At 39.6% G+C, this 17,299-nt stretch overlaps 1 protein-coding gene across 1 annotated transcript in view; it reads right to left on the reverse strand.

The window, feature by feature from the left end:
- Positions 1 to 452: 452 nt before the first annotated feature.
- MAP1B (microtubule associated protein 1B) overlaps positions 453 to 17,299 on the reverse strand; it is a 71,949-nt gene continuing 55,102 nt past the window's right edge. The window contains exons 5-7 of the mRNA XM_063180615.1: positions 9,179 to 15,653; positions 6,836 to 7,074; positions 453 to 5,078 (exon numbers count right to left, since the gene is read on the reverse strand). Of these exons, the coding sequence (XP_063036685.1) occupies positions 4,923 to 5,078; positions 6,836 to 7,074; positions 9,179 to 15,653 (6,870 nt within the window). The 3' untranslated portion in view covers positions 453 to 4,922. The remainder of the gene's footprint in view (positions 5,079 to 6,835; positions 7,075 to 9,178; positions 15,654 to 17,299) is intronic.

A 17,299-nucleotide genomic window follows, 5' to 3' on the forward strand; every position in this document is an offset into this window, starting at 1 on the left:
CTGTCCCCTCCAACCAAGACGAATGGGCAGTGATGGTCAGGAAGGGACCATGAGTACTGCAGACAAGCTACACACTCTTGTTGAACTGCAACAACTTTGGAAAAGACCTCATGGTGGACTCAGTTTGATGTAAATTTATTTGGCATCATCTGTGACTGTGTAGTTACTGAAAATTAGGTGCTTTCTCATTCTCCTGGGGAGTACAGGAATGAGAACAACAAAGAGAAGCCATGTCATGGTACATCATGGTAATGTTTCACACCACAAGATAAAAGTATTCTTCCACATTTATCTTCCAATTACTAAAGAGAGATTGGGGTTTATCTGGCATTCAAATAATCACTGATCTTCAGAAAAAGAAGAAACCCCATAGACTAGGTAATCATGACTAAGAGAAAGAGAGAACTTAAAAATACATACATACACAAAGACAAGAAACATGTCAACACCACTTTAGCACTTTTGTATTTTATTGTGGAACTGAGTTTGATTCCTTTACATCAAATATCCTCAATGGAAGAGGGGATATTGCACACAAATATCATAAAAGCACTACATATTACTTTCACTGGAAACTAATTTTCTACATTAGATATGACTGGATAGAATAGAAGTGATGCAGGATTATAAGACATAATACCATACACAGCTGCAGACTGACACAAACACCATTCAGAACAAGAGAGAGGAGGTGTGTGAGGTGCTTCTCAGCCAGCCACAAGACTTTCTTTCCATAGTTTGGAAGATAATGGCTGCATGCAAATGCGTGAAAGCATATTTCAGATTTTGTCTTTTACATTGAGATTACAGCCCAGTCTTGAAGAGGTAGCTCCTGCCTTCTGGAGCACTTAGTTAGCCTAGTAGAGAGAAGCTGCTTCTTAAATTTTTTTCTTTCTATATTTTATGCTATTGTTTTATTTAGTTACTCCTTTTTAAAGAATTTTTTTGTAAAGTCACAACAAACAAGAGTTTTTTTCTTTTTTTTCAAATTTAAAATAGCAAACATTTTTAAACCAGGTAAATAATATAATTGCATTCTAAGAAATGCTTACCCCTAGTTGATTTTAGTGTTTTGTTCAATTATTAAGTGAAACGATGAAAGCTTTTCTTTCAAGGGTAAACATTATATTTTTTCATATTCTAGTAAATCCAGACCAAGAAAATTACTATTTCTCTCATAAACATCATTACTGAGCAAGAACCTCTGGCGACAGATGAACAAAGAGAAGCGCATGACAGAAATGTTCCAAATGCACAGCAAGTGCTCTTTGGAACTCATTTGCTTGTGTTGGGAGGGATTGAAAATTCAATTAACAAATTTATTAAATCTTAGTAAAAGAGTACCAGAACTCTCCTAAATGCATAAGCTATCATAGACAATTAAAAAAACCCCAACATTCATATACACAGTTATCTCCATTCACCACATTATGTAAAATAAGTAAAAAAAAAAATCAAAAGTGATTTCTATGAAAGATGGGGTGAAAATAGAGGTCAATGAGTCAGGCCCACCACAGGACTTTGAAAAGGCATGCAAGAGAGGCCCTGTCCAAGTACAAGAGTGGGATGGGATCCCCAAAGTTAATTCTTCATTGAATTATGAAGCATTATATTAATAGCATAAAGATCATGACTGGGAATGCTGTTATGGGTAATACCATCATTGAAATGGAGTGTTCTTTGCACTCAGATATTGAATCTTTACAATTAGAGTAATCAATAACAAACCATGCTCCTAGAAATCTATGCTGATCAACAGCACTCATCGTTCATGTACACAGTACATTTTGATGACTGTTACACTAAACTAGTTGTGTAGCACTAGGATTAGCACAGGTAGATTAGATCCACAGGCAGGAAAGTCATTAAGGGCAAGAGGAGCCAATGGAGGAGCTCATCGCAGTGTTGAATCTAGGTACCATTGCCATTTGGAAGGGAGTGGATGGAACAGGCATTACAATACCTCAGAATAGCCAGACTATGGTTTTAATATTCTTGTAGCAGCAAAAAAAGCAAATGTACATGTGTCTAATTATAATTATTATTTCAGAAGTAAAACAAATGTTTCAGCCATCCTAAATTTGCTTGGGCATATTTAAGGCTTGATTCCAATTTAATTTACAATAGGATCAGATGACTGTAACTTCCCTGACAGTAGTGAAATTGCTCCTGATTCACAGGAGTGAGTGGCATAAGTGAGATTAGTCACAAAACTACCACTGTACTTAAAACAATTTTCTACCAAAGCAGAGATACAAACCATGTCAGGTGTTGTCAGAAAATCAGAAAATCTGTTCCCACCCACTCAAAAGGTTTGAATTTTGAACTATATAATAAAATAGACAAATCAGAAAGAATTGTAGAAACAGTACAACTATTCTGCCAAAAATTCTGCAGAACATGCCTGCAAAATTATACTACATAGTCTGCAAAGATATCCCATATCTTTGTAGACTATGTATTACAAAAGCATTTTAAAGTGAATTACATGAGCCCAGCAAACATGCTTGTTTTCACAATACATTTCCATCTGCCTTTTGTGCCATAGTCACTCTGAGTTATTCTTAACTACTTTACAGGTATAGCAATAAATAAAACAGCATTGCTAGAGAAATCTACAAAAAGAGAAGGCATTAGAAATAAATCAAAACCCCAACCACTGACAAACAGTAATTCACAGCATTAAATGGGCATGAGAAGCCCACATTTACAAGACCCTAAACCAGTATGAAAAAACCCTCATAAAAATTAGGAGTGCAAACATACACCTATTAAACAAAAATATCCTAACAATGTAAAATTAAAATAAATTACAAGTAGAGAAAATAAAATGAGGTCATAGTTCACTACATTGTAAAACTTAACAGCCATAATGGTGATTCATACAACCAGCACATAACTCCATGCTGTAGGCCTTTACACCTTCTTAAATTCAGATTTGCAGACCTTCTACAATGCAACAAGATTTTTTTAATTGGGGTAAAATTTCTGAGACTAAAAAATCCAAACTGTCTTAAATCACAGAGCAGTGGTGCTGTTCCTCTGCAATCAGTATAGAGAAGGAAAAGAATGGAGGCATGAAGAAGGAAAGGAAGAAAAAAAGAATAGTAAAGGAAGAGGCAACAAGAGGAAGAGGAAAGGAAGTGAAAGAGTTAAAAAAGAGGATATGAGAGGAGGAGAGAGGAGTAAAGGAAAGAGAGGAGGAAAGGAAAGAGCAGAGGAAAGAGGAAAGCAAAGGGGAAGAGAAGGAAAAGGAAGGGAAGGAAAAGGGAAGAGAAGGTACTTTTTGCTTATTGCTTGTTCTATCCTTTTCCAAGATCTTGTGAGGGTTGAGAATGTAAGTTATAACCTTTTAAGTATTGGGCAATCAACTTCTCAAATCCCATTTTCTGTCACCATCAACAGAATAATTTTATGAGGGTATCCTTCCATACCCATCTCCTGAAAAAGGCATTGACAGTTGACTGTTTTCAATAAATTTTACCTCAATATCAATTCTCACTAGAATCTTAAACAACACTACTCATTTATCTTACAAAACTACTAAAAAGAATGCCTTCACCTGAAAAATTTTTCTTTGCATTTACCTGTAAATGAAAATGTTTGTTACAAGTCATGTATTAAACGTTCATGCAGCACTAAAAAGAAAGGCTTCTGTACATTTGTTCCCATGTTCACTCTTAAATTAAACAAATAAAATCAGGTAGGACAAAGGAAGGCTGAATACTGTACAGGCTCACAGGTAACCTTTTCCATTGTTCTGAATGTTTCACTAAATTTTGTAACTCTGATACTAGACACCACTTCTATCTTGCTTCCACAGTACGAAAGGAGCCTTCAAAAAAAAGCTCATCTTGCCTTGTTGAGCTGTCCAGGTGCATCTGTGAAGTGTTCACATAACTAATATATGTAATTCATAGCACCAAACCATTTGACCAGTCAGATAAGTTCCTAATACCACACATGCACACTCACGCTTCTTTACTGGTGTAACTATGATCCTACACAGATGTTTTATAAATTTGCTGTCTCAGCATTAAAAAATAAGTGCATCAAGTTTCTTTGTACATTCAAGTCACTTTCTAAGGCAAATTGTCTACTGTATGTACTCCCGACCGCTTTGGTATTTTGCTTCAGTTAATCGACAGTGGACATGGGTGTTTTCAAGCATGTGGACTAGTCACTTCTGGCTGGAGTGAGTGGGCTTTCGCTGGAAGCATGCCTTAGACTAACAATTCTGCATGTTGTAAGAAAGGTTTTAGACTTCTGGATGGGGTGCAGGCTACATGCATATTTGGCCTATGATTGTTAGGGTGTGTCAGTATGCAGAGTTCAAATTAAAGTGAAAAGCTGCTGATGAGTGATTAGGTCATACATCCCTTCCTAGCCATGTTCTCTTTCTTTTTATGTTTGAGCTAACTTAATTCTTTAAAAAAAGGATCCCCATAGTGATAGCTCAAATTGATAAAAATTTAAGACTTTCTTCTCATGTGAGAACACAAGCAGACTCTAGTAAGCGATACATCTATTGCCACGAGACTAATGCAGACCTAATAATATACTACTTTCTCCTCCTACCCCTCTCTCTTTGTCTCTTTGTATTTCTTTAGAGGGCAAATGCCTCTACCTGGCAAAAGTCAATTGGGGTTGCTAGTGCATGGTTTCAAAATGTTCAGTGGAGATGCAACTGGATCTGTATTTTCGCAGTAATTTGTACTCTACTGTGGGAAGACTGTTATTTCCCTTAGCAACCAACAAAGACTGAAAAATATTAGTGACTTGCATCACTGTGACACAGTATAGCATTTGGCAGGTATATAGTTCAGCAGTTGAAATAGATGACTTGAATTTTCAGGAAAGGTGTTTTCACACTGAAGAATTTCTGGAAACGCAGTTTAATCTTGTGATGCACGGTCTTGTTCTTACAGCTCAATCTTGCATGCAGGAAAAGATTCATCTTGCATAACAACAGTGCTGCTGCTTGCCAAAACCATGATGTTGAGATCCTGCTGCTTCTCATGGGTCTCTTGATACCATTCCCTCATCACTTCTGAGTCATGGGTTGGGATTAAAGTCACCTGCAACATGAAGTAAAAGTCCTATTTAATGGACCACAGAAACAGTTGATATGTAAAATGTCTTTTCAAGAAGCCCCAGCCAACAAGTATGTTTCCCTTTCGGAAAGAGTGAATTTTTATGCAATAATTACTTGAATAAATGGATGGATAAAAAGAAATCAACATGTAGGTAAGGTAGAATGACTGAAAATAAGGTTTATAAAAATAAAATGTTGGTTTTGTAAGGTGCTATTATAAATAACTATGTAGTTCTTGGCTTTCACAATTATGTATTGGCATTTGCAAATTATATTTCATCACCACAATTTTGATATAGTACAATTTGTAATCACTTTTATGTGCATTTAATATAGTATAATTTGTCAGCTTTTTGGGGCAGTGTCTTGGTCCCAGTGTAACTTGTATATTTTAGTGTGGTAAACGTAAATTATAGTTTAGGCTCTCACAAAATACTAAAGTGGATGTTATGTGTTAACTTATGCAGAAGTAACTGTAGTTGTGGAATAATAACTGATGTCTTTGTTTTTATAACTAACTGACAGAAGTGAGAAAATCAGATGAATTTGTGAAATAGCTGATGTTGATTTAAAATACTTGTGGAAATAGCTAAAACGGTCTGCATGGTCAGATAACATTTGTAAAGATGTAAAGACCACTGCCACTGACCCTTCAACTATCACTATCGCCTGCTGAAACCACAGAAGTGAGACACGACTCTCAAAATCACATCCATGATTACTGCATGTACTCTAAAAAGATGGGTCAGCAGTTGAACCAAGCTAAAGAATCCCTGGAACATATAAACAAGTTTAAAGAAGTGTTTGAATATGTTTAATCTGTATGAATATGTATTTGACTAATGCAATGAAAAAGTACATAAGAAGACTTGCTATGATTAGCCAGTGTGCCTCTAGCTACAGCTACACGCCCATTGCTGTTTACTGTCCCTTTTATCCCTTATTAAACTTTTAAAACTGTTGAAGAGTGAGGCTGGTTTCTCACAGTGCTGAGATGATCTTTCAAGAGAAGTATAAGGTTGCAATCTGCACTGATAACTCTTCAGATTACAGACAAATATTTTTTTTACTTATTCATCATAATGCAAAGGCACATGAAGTTTCCAAATGCATGCAATTTCTCTAAAAAGTGTGAAACATTTCTTCCCTACTTAAAGGTGCAACAATGCCAAACTCAGATCATGTATCATGTATGTGGTGTAGTAAAATTATGAGATGGCCAAGCTGGCCCTATAAACCAGTTCTTAACTGTTTTAAAAACCAGGAACTGGTCTGAAGGGACAGCAGTGCAGCTCTGCTTCACACATCACTGGTGCACAGCCAGGGTGCCTGCTGGGGTTTAGGATTCTTCCTTTTGTTTCATTCTCTCAAGGAATTTTCTCCCAGATATGTTGGTAGGAGATAATAATGATGGGGTACTTAAGAAAGGCAAAAGAAGTTGCCACACCTCAGAGGAAGAGTGCAGCTAGCTACTCTCTATTTTTACCTGGGAGTTTGTCTGGGAAGGACAGAGATACCACGAGATTTGCTCTGGGTAAAAGGTGTTGGGTGCAGGTCCTCCTTCCTCTCATCATATTCTCCATTCCAAAGGAGGTTCCTGCCTTTCTTGGCAGACACCTGTCTTTCAGACCAACACAGGGCCCCATTCTCTGGCAGCCACCATCTGTGCCAGAGGTGCTCTAGTTTCTCATAGCTGAGAAAGGTTAGATTTCCAGATTGAGATAGCAATGAAGAGCCTACCTGCATGTTACTCTCCCACTGCGCCTTGCCCTCCAGCAGGGAGTCCAGAACAGCCCTGCTTGGCTCCTCGGCCGCGGCATCATTCCCGCTCACCACATAGTAGGATGACCGCACCCTCTTGAAAAACTCAACATCAACATTCTTGCTGTTGCTGTGGTTGGGAATGTACACCAGATCCAAATACACTGGAGGTCCTGGAGGCACTGCTGTAGATTTTGCCACCTTAGTATTCCCAGGTCCTTTGGAAACCAAACAACAAAAGAATATATCACAGGGTGGTTAAAAGCATGCATTTATTAATTACTGTTATAACCACTGAGGTGAGATGTGTCCAATTATGGAATTACCCTCCTACGTACAATGGCAAGTTACAGCTTTGTTGTACCCCAATTATGATTGTAACGGGAGCAAAACCCTGAAAAACTGGAACTATATAATACAATAAAAAATCACTACCATATAACAAAAATTTGGCTGAACCTTTTCCAGTAATATACTACTATTATCCAACAATTACTATGCAGGGCTGTGATTACTGAATTACCATTCAGTAAATGGTGCTATTATTTTCCTGATGAAGAAGTGCAGGTTTTTGAAAGTCTAGGGTATGACTGATCATAAAATCTTGTATCAAACAGGAGGCCATGGAAATTTGAAGCTGTCCTGAAATCTGAGGTACATAGCAAGACATAATAGCAATTGATGCACTCAGGCTGCCTTACAGATGCATCAGGAAGCTACTACACATGAGCACAAAGAGGAACTTGGAAGGAGGAAGTTGCAAAGCAATTCAGGGAATAGAGTCAAGTATTTGTCTGCCTGCTGTACCCTTATTTGCATACACAAAATATCTAATTATCACAAAAAGTAAGGGGAAGCGTTTCTTTGGTGCTGTACACAGTATATATGGTACTTGTTCTAAGGGCTTCAGTCAAAATGAAGTGCAACATGTAAACAATTAAAACTATTACACAAAAAATCGCATCTTTTGCTCTAAAATAATGGTGTAAACTAAAAATCGGGCTTCAGTCAGTAATTTTACCTACATGATTAATGTTTATGGTTTATTAGCTTTCTCATGTTGATTAAGCTTGGTAAACCATTATCTGAGCAATATGATCAATTTAGGGTTAAATAGTGTAAGGCCAGAAAACTCCCTTACAGCTGTCTAGCATGTTCGGACACACACCACAGGGCAAAATGCCAAATGAAGTGATAAGATTTCCTGATTTAGACAGGTTTTGCTATTGGTTTTGTTAAAAAATATGTTATCATCTTTGATGATAAAAAAGAAATCTCAGATATCATTTTAATTTGTACATACCAACACCGATTATGATACTTGTTGCTATATTTTTGCAATTTTATGTCATTACAAATTATTTCAACATATACCTGAGAAGTATGCCTAATGACTTTAATATAGAACTTAAGTGCTGCAGAAATGCACAGCAAGAATAACTACATTGCTGCTTTGAGATGTATCTTCTAACAGAGATGCAAATGATGGGGTAAGAAAGGAACAGTGGACTACCAAAAATGGGGAAGCTAAGGACAATTGACTGCTGGTTTGTTGTGCTGAATTCTAGAACTGCTCCTTGTAAAGAAGCTTTCAACAAACATCAGTCCTCACAGCAGAAAAATCAAAGTACCCCCCAAATAGTGCCTAACAAGGTCTGCTGGAAACAACCTATTAGCGCAATACCTCCTTCAGTAATCTAATTCACAATTTTTTGCTACTTAGAATGTATAAAAGACATTCAAAATTACATTAACTTTCTGTGTTTTTAGTTATCAGTGATGGCATAAGACTGGATTATGTGATGTACATGCTTACTTCACTCAAAATGCTTTTACTAATGGTAAATTTTTTTAAATGCTGCTTTTAAAATCAATTCAGCAAAGTAATAAGAGTATCCAAAGAGAGATAGTGACTTTGCCTCGCACAATATTAAATTGCATTAATTTATGTTAAAGAGAATTGTATCTACTTATTTCTCACAATGAATAAAAGGGTTCAACTTGCTACTGATTTTACTTCACCTACAAAAGTGGTACTTCTAATGCTATTAGGTGGTTAACTGTTCAGACAGATTGTATTAAATTCTTTCTATTTTATGTACTCTCTGGGCAAACAGACATCAATTTTCTCAGATTATAGAAGTGAAAGTAGTGACTTTCATGCATTTAAATGTGGCATTTACATGTTGGATTTGTACTTAAAACCTGAACTTTCTTTGAGGATATGCCACAAACCACACTTTAGGCTGATATAATAGCAAACTAACTACACTGCAACAACTAAGAAAATCATAACACCAGGGCATTACTATTTGTCTTTACCTGTGGTTGCAGTCTTTGCTGACTTGGATGTTGTTGTATTTGCTGCATTCTTGGTGTCCTTATCTTTCTCTTCCCCTCGAGACTTTACCTCTGGATTAGAGATATTTTTGGTTGCCTTCTCCACAGATTCCTTCTTTTTTGGAGAAGCTGTTCTGGAAATTTTGTCTAAAGATTCTTTTGTAGCTGGCTTTGGTGAAGCCACTTGTTTCGATTTACCATCACTTTTTTTAACAGGAGAAGATGACTTGGTCTTGGTGCCCTGCTTTTTTGTCTTTGCCTTTTCTTTGAGGTCCTTCTTCAAAGGCTTACCTAAATTCTGTTCAACTGGCAGAGCCTCTGGATCAACCATGGTAACATCAGGGTGCCTTGGGGAAGGGCTGCGATCCTGCATTGGGACAGGTGGTGGGTCAATGTGTTTGTATGTAATTGTCTTATCTGTTGGAATGGTTTCCGATTCATCTTCTGAGTCAATGTTGGCATCTGCAGTGATGGAAGGACATTCCTCAGTCTCCGGGGGAACATCCGAATCGGTCTGAGATGGGGCAGACTCGCTCACAGACGTGGGAGGAGTTTCATCACACTGCCGCCCTTGCTGCTTTCCCCCAGAAGGAGGCTGAGCTCCCCCAGACTGAGTTAGTGGCTTCTCCTGATCTTTAGACTGTTCTTCACTTGCAAACCACTCAAGGGGATTTGGGTTGATAAACGAAGGTGAAAGTTCTGTTTTGGGATGTTTATATTCACAAGAGGACACAAGGCATAAGTCAACATCTTGACGGGATTCTGCTAAGGATTTAATCGGAGTAAAATGTGCACTTGCTTCATAGGAATAGCTGGTAGCTTCAGGTGACCTCCCAGTGCTAGCTCTCCCAGTTGTCTCAAACGAGTAATCTGTGGCTTCAGGTGAACTGGAGGCTTTCCCAGTTGTCTCATAAGAGTAAGTCATGGCCTCTGATGACCTGGTGGCTCTCCCAATTGTCTCATAGCAGTAGCCAACGGCTTCTGGTGACTTAGAGGTTTTCCTTGTTGTTTCATAGGAATAATCCATAGTATCAGGTGATCTGGTAGCTTTCCCAGCTAACTCATAGGAATAATCTGTGGCTTCAGGTGATTCGGTAGTTTTCCCAGCTGTCTCATAGGAATAATCTGTGGCCTCTGGTGATCTGGTGGTTTTCCCTGTTATCTGATAAGAATAATCTGTGACCTCAGATGACCTCATATTTTTTTCAATTATCTCATATGAATAGTCTGTACCCTCAGGTGACCTAGTAGTGTTCCTGGTTATCTCATAGGAATAATCCATAGCTTGAGGTGATCTAGTAGATTTTCCGACTGCCTCATAGGAATAGCTGATACTCTCTGGTGACCTCGTACTTTTCTCTCTGGCCTCATATGAATAACTAAGTTCTTCTGGTGACCTGCTACTTTTCTCTGAATCTTCTTTATCTGGGCTGAGTAAAGGTTCTGGACTGTGCTTTGATAGGGGTTCCTGATAACCAAAAGCTTTGATAGGAGACACACGCTGTAACAACAAAGGTGTGTGACTAGCTGACACTGCTCCTGTGATTGCAGGAGAATACAGGGCAGTAGATTCCCTTGGAGATAGTGGAGACAGGTCAGATTTTGGTGACAGCTTTTCCCCCAGGCTCTGCATCTTTTCTGAGGTAAAAGAAGAATGCAGTGACATCTCTCTGGGTGGAACACCACCTGAAAAAGTTTCCTCTGGCAGTGGTGAAGCTACCTGGGAAGGTGTATGAGCTGATGAAGTTGAGGATGAAGCTTCAATTTGAGAAACTGAAATAATTTCTGAAATATCTTTCTCTTGAGAGTAAGATGACTGTTCCACAGGTGAAGTCTTCTGTGCAAAAGGAGACTCCTGTATATCTGAAGGGCTATAATCTACTTCTGTTGGTCCGTTTTCAGATATATGGTGTACACTAGAGGCTACAGCAGGATATTCTGGAGACTGCCTACTGAAATCCATTGCTAAAGACTGCTCAGGTGACTCTTGACCATATTCTACTGACATAGCTGACTGCTCAGGAGATCTGTGATCAAGCACCGGTGTACTTGATTTTGCAGTTTTAGGTGAGAAATCTGGTGGAGAAATTGACATAGGCCTTGGGCACTCTTCTTTAGATGGAGACATTTCTGTTTCCTGGAAAGTTGTTGGTGTTTGAACAACTGACACTGAAAGGGAATCATCAACTTCAGTAGAGTGGGGAGAACCAACCTCAGCATGCAAAGAAGGAGATACATCATCAGTAGTTGGTTCTGGAAATGAACTAGTGGCAACAGATGCTGTAGAGACAGAAGCTACTCCTTCTATATGGGAATAGGTGTCTTCTGCAACAACCTCATCAACAGGGGTTGCAGACTTGTCAGAGACAGTGCCTTCAGAAATTGACATTTTGGTATCTTCTTTTAAAGAACCAAACTGACTCATATCTATTTGAGTTGGTGAGAGATCACCTGCTAACTTCCGCTCATCCAAGACCAGTGAAGACTGGGAGCTGCTGGGTTCTGTATCCTCCATTTTCCTTTCCAGGCTGAAGCCTTCCTTAATTACCATAAATTCCATGCTTTTTTCATCTTGTTTTTCTTGGAAGAGGCCCACAGAGCTTGCTTCAGAAGCTGGGCTCATCTGAACAGGTGATTTTTCCTTTTCAGGTTTCCCCTCAGAAGGACTTTTATAATCTCTGGTGGGAGACTTTAAATCAGCACTCAAAAATGCATCGTAAGTGGTCTCTGAACCTATCAGTGGAGGACTCCGCAGAGGCGAGAGAACCTTTTCAATAGGAGATTCTGAATCTGGCACAGGCTCATCCATAGGGCTTATTCTGCATTTCTCAGACTCATCTTTAACTTCACTGAACTCAACGCTAACAGGAGCTTCTGTTGACTTTTCACTGGTTTCAGAGGGAAGCTGACTGGACTTTTCATCAGTGGGAGACTGATAATAAGGTGTGTGGCCAGCACTACCAGCAGCAGACTGTGACGGAGATGCTACTTCTAATGTTTTATCTTCTGGGCTTGTGCAGTGCTCTTCAGCAACTTCTTGGTGTACATCAGGCAATTTAGCAGTGGGGACAGACTCAGAAGGAACCTTGATCTCATTGGGAGTGAGCGAAAAATTCACACTACGTTCACTCAGTGGTGTTTTGGCAACAGGTGATGGAGGGGACAAACTGTCAGCTGGACTCTTGGCTGAGCTATGTTTTCCACCATCTTCTTGATAGGGTTCTCTGATTTCTAATTTGTCAGTGCCTTGGATTTCACTTTCTCTTTGTCGGTATACATCTTGGAATGCAGATTTGCAGAATTTGTCTTCTTCTAATGAAGAGGGTGGTGAGATGGTAGAAGCTGAGGCATTATAATCCTTTCCTTCTGTGGCCTCTGTTTTGGATCCTTCCGATATCCCATTAAAAGCATCTGGAAGTGGAGAAAGTTTAGTTCTGCTGAACTCCTGAGAGTACAGTGATGTCTCATACTTGGTAATGTTCACATATTCCTGAGAGGGCGACTCACTTTCCTCGTTGTTAGTTTCATCACTCATGACATCTCGGGGTGTTGACATTTCATCCATTGGAGTTGGTTCACTAGATATTTCAATGGTGGACTGTGTGTAACCTGAAGTAGCAGTGAACTCCTCAGGTTGATCTTCTCTATTTTCTTCATCAGAAACAGTGGCTTCGCTTTCTGAACCACCAGGCAGAGTCTCGTCATGGATAGAAGAAGCTGGCTCAATCACGGGAGACTGAGACTCGGAGCGCTTAGTTGGTGTAATTATGAGTAAGCCATACTTATCCTCGGCTTCACCAGATTCTGCAGCTTTGTCTACCACAGCCATCACGTAATCTTCTTCGGCTTCTGTTTTTTCAGTTTCTTCTTCATCTCTGATGTCTTCTGCTTTGTCTTCCTCATCTTCTTCAGTCTCTTCAGTTTCTGCCTTTTCTATTGCTTCTTCCCGGTCTTCTTCAGCTCGTTCATCGGACGCCTCATAATCTGCCTTTTCAATATAATTTTCATCTTTAATGTTAGTATCTACTTGAGTCATTACTTTTTCTGAGGCACCTGGAATTTTTCTTGATTCTTCCACATATGGTTTTGTGGCATCCAGTTGTGTTTTTTCTACTTCATTTTCATCTCGTTCTTCAGCTTCTTCTGTCTCTGCCTTTTCTTCATAATCTGCTTCAGATGATTCTTCCAAGCCAGTGCCCTCATCTTCAAACTTTTCATTGTCATCAACCTTATGTTTTTCCACAGGTTCCAATTCTTCAGGTGTCTGTTCACACTCACCCTCAGCCTCTGTGGTAGTTATGCCTTCATCAGATGACTCAGCAGGTCCTTCATTATCCAATTTTTCTTTTTGTACTTCAAAAGCGTCTTTTTGTACTGTGCCAGTGAGTTTCAGATCATCCTTTATAAGTGCAACCTCAGATTTTGTTTCTTTTATTGTTTCCACTTCTTCAGCTTTTAATTCCTCAAAATCCTTTGTTAAATCCTCTGGTGAAGACATAAGGGATCTCTCTGCTTCAAGCTCCTTTCCACCGGCTGTAATTTCTGCAGCTGCTACAGTTGTGGCTCCAACTGCTGCAAGGGCAGCTTGTGCTCCACTGACTTTGAGGTCCTTCTTCACACTTTTAACTTTTCCTTTTTCCTTTGGCTTTCCAGCAGCTATTGCTTCTTTTTTAGCAGGTTCTTCCTTCTTTTGTGGTTTAGGCTTTGCTGCTGGCTTTTTGGCTTCATTTGAAGGAGTAGCTGTCTTCTTTGTTTCTTTAGGAACCTTTTTGATGTCCTTTTTGGCTTCTTTGTCTTCCTTCTTGATTTCCTTCTTCTCTTCTTTTTTAGCTTCTTTTTTAGTTTCTTTTGTTGAAGCTTCTTTCTTTATTTCTTTCTTAGCCTCCTTCTTGTCCTCCTTTTTCACCTCTTTCTTAACTTCTTTCTTGGTATCTTCTTTTTTTTGTTTTTCCTCTTTTTTGATGGGTGTTTTCTCTTCTTTTTTAGAAACCTCTTTCTTTGGTTTTTCTTTGTCCTCCTTCTTTTCTTCAGGCTTTGCTTTGACTTCCTTTTTCACTGTCTTCTCCTTTGACATTTTCGGTTTTACATCTGTACCTTGTTTTTCAGGAATTTCAGATTTCACTAGTTGTTCTTCCTTACTTGCTATGTCTTTTTCCACCACTATTGGTTTGGTCTCTACTTTTGCTGGTTTTTCTTTTTTAACTGGAACTTTTTCTTTACTTTCCAGCTTCTGCGGCTTTTCTGGTACTGGACTAGGCTTCACAGACTCTGGTGTTTCTTCTTTAGATTCCTTTCTGACAGGCTTATTTGGTGGTGTCTTTGCAGCAGGCTTCAGACTCTCCTTGCTATCTGTTCGTTGTTTCAATTTCGCTTGTTTCACAGCTGGACTAGCAATGTTCCCAGTTAGGTCTTTTTGTGTAACCATTGGTTGTTTAAGGAAGTCTAAGTGTTTGAGTTTTTCTAGTCCCTCTAGAATATTATACTGTGTGCTGTTTCCAGGAAAGAGAACTCGGATTATTTTTTCTGCAGGATTAGCTGGATGCCACACAATCAGGGATGAGACAGAGGTGAAATAGGATAAGGGAATGTCAAGCTCTTGGCCATTAGGTAGTAGGAATTCAGCTTTATCTTTGTTAGTACCACTCCACTGCTGCATAAAATATTGCATCTCTTTGCTATTTTTGACAGGATTAAGCACATACATCTCAAGTTTGCCAACTCCCATTTTCTGAAATAAAATGATAGGGTCAATGGTATTTCCTGTATTTCTGAAAAGAGGTTCTGGTGTCATAGACAACTTATTTAGATACTGGAGAGTAAAGCAAGCTTCTTCTACACTCCTTTTTACTCTAAAATTAGGATCCAGGTTCTTCAGGTTCTCAGGTACATTAAGGAACACAACTCCTAAATCAGGCGAGATCAGATTTTTCATCCAGTCACTGTTGGTAGTAGACCCTTGGGACTGTTCCTCTTCTAGTTCAGCTATCTTTCGCTGAAGCATGCTGTTGATTCCTGGCAGATTGTCATCTCCAATGTGAGTGAGCAGAATGGAATCTACCCTGTCCAAGTGCCGGATAAGTTTCCAAAAACAAGATTTTCTTTCAGATCCTCCATTGATAAGCATATTGAATCCATTCACTGCGAACAATGCCGAGTCCCCTCTTCCCCCTGGGAAAATGTAACAGCAGGGTTTGGAGAGCTTCAAGAAACCTCCTGAGGTTGGAGGCTCCAAAATGTCAAAAGGCGATGGCACTTCTACTGATTCTGACAGATACTCTGTGAATTCAGAGAGTCCTTCCATCTCAGGCAATATGGAAGCTGAGTTGAGTTTAATGTTAATGAAGTCTTGAAGGTTGTGTCTGTCAAGGTTGGAATTTTTCCAGTCCCCTTCTTCAGGGCAGAAAAGAGTTAGGCTGGCTTTGTTGGCAGGGTGTGTGGTGCTCAACAATTCACCAATCTATGGTTATAAAACAAAAACACAAGAAGATGCACACAAATTTATTTTTTAATGACAATTAATGCCAACACATATTTCCTGATCAGATAGATAAAACCTTTTTCATTTGGTTCTGCACTGGTGAGTCCCTATTCTAGACACTAAAGTAAGCTGGTATCACAACTATTTTACTGCCTTATTTTTTTAAAATACAAAGGAGGACCTTATTTCTGCCCAAAGGACAACAGGATACAAGGTTCCCCCTTCCCTTCTTCATACTTTATAGAACTGGGGGGATAACACAGCCTGAGCTGCCACTGTATGTCTACCATGGGCTCATCAGTCTCCCAGCTGGTCCAAGGGCACCCAGAAGAGACAGCCAAGTATCTAAAGGACAAAGCACAATCTCTCAACAGGCAGAAATCAACTGCCACACAGAGGAGGCCAGCATCCTCCCAGGGGCAGCTGGCATCCTTTCTGCTTCTCTTGGGATATATTCCTCCACACCACTGTTTGTGCAGGTCTTTTTGTGGGCTGGCTCCTGAAAAGTCAGTACTGCTCCCAGATTTATCAAGATTGGCTGCAGGAGAGTTTTCCAAAACAGTGATCACGAGATGCTGGAATTCAGAGTCCTATGAGGAAGCAAAGCAGTAAGCAGGACTTGCTGCTTAAGTTCAGGATTTATTGCTTACTTAAGTTCAGAGGTCCTGAACTTCGACCTCTTCAAAGACTACTTGGAGGAATTCCATGGTTTAGTGTTTTGGAAAATATGGGGGTCCAAGAGACTTGGTCAGTATTCAAGCATCCCTCCTTCAAGCTCAAGACCAGCGTATTCCCAATGAGCAACAAAGGGGTCAGGAGACCTGCACGGATAAGCAGGGAGATTCTAGTTAATCTCAAATGGAAGGAAGAAATTTATGGGATGTGGAAAAGGGCACAGACCATGTGGAAGAACTATAGGAACATTGTCAGAATATGCAGGGATGTAACAAGGAAGGTCAAGGCCCAGCTAGAATTGAGTCTGGTAAGGGCCATCAAGGACAGCAAGAAGGACTTCTACAAGTATATCATCAGCAAAAGGAAGAATAAGGAAAATGTGGGTCATTGATAAATCAGATTGGTCTCCTGGTTATGGAAAAGAAGGTGGAATTACTGAATGCCTTCTTTGCCTCAGTCTTTACTGCTGAGGCCAGCCCTCAGATCTTGCAGATAAGGGAGACTGGAGAAAAGAAAGAATTTTCTTGGTTCTAAGGGGTTGCACTAGAGATTGGCTGGGCAGACATAACATCCATAAATCCATGGGTCCTGATGAGATGCACCCACAGGTGCTGAAGTAGCTGGCAGATGTTGCTAAAACACTCTTTGAAAAGTCATGGAGAAAAGGAGAGGTGGATGATGACTGGAGGAAACTCAGTGTTACTCCTCTATTCAAAAATGGGAAGAAAAAGGATCCAGGAAACACTGGCCAGTCAGCCTAACTTCCACTCCTCAAAAGGTGATGAAACAGGTCATTCTGGAGGTCATCACCAAGCAAATAAAAGAAAAGAAGGACATCAGGGGCAGTCAGAAAGAATTCCCCAAGGGGAAATCATGCTGACCAATCTGACAGCCTTCTATGATGGCAGGGCAGGACAAGTCAATGAGGGGAGAGCAGTGGATGTTGTCTG

This window comes from Melospiza melodia, chromosome Z (genome assembly GCF_035770615.1).
Source record: "Melospiza melodia melodia isolate bMelMel2 chromosome Z, bMelMel2.pri, whole genome shotgun sequence".
NCBI classification, from domain to species: Eukaryota; Metazoa; Chordata; class Aves; order Passeriformes; family Passerellidae; genus Melospiza; species Melospiza melodia.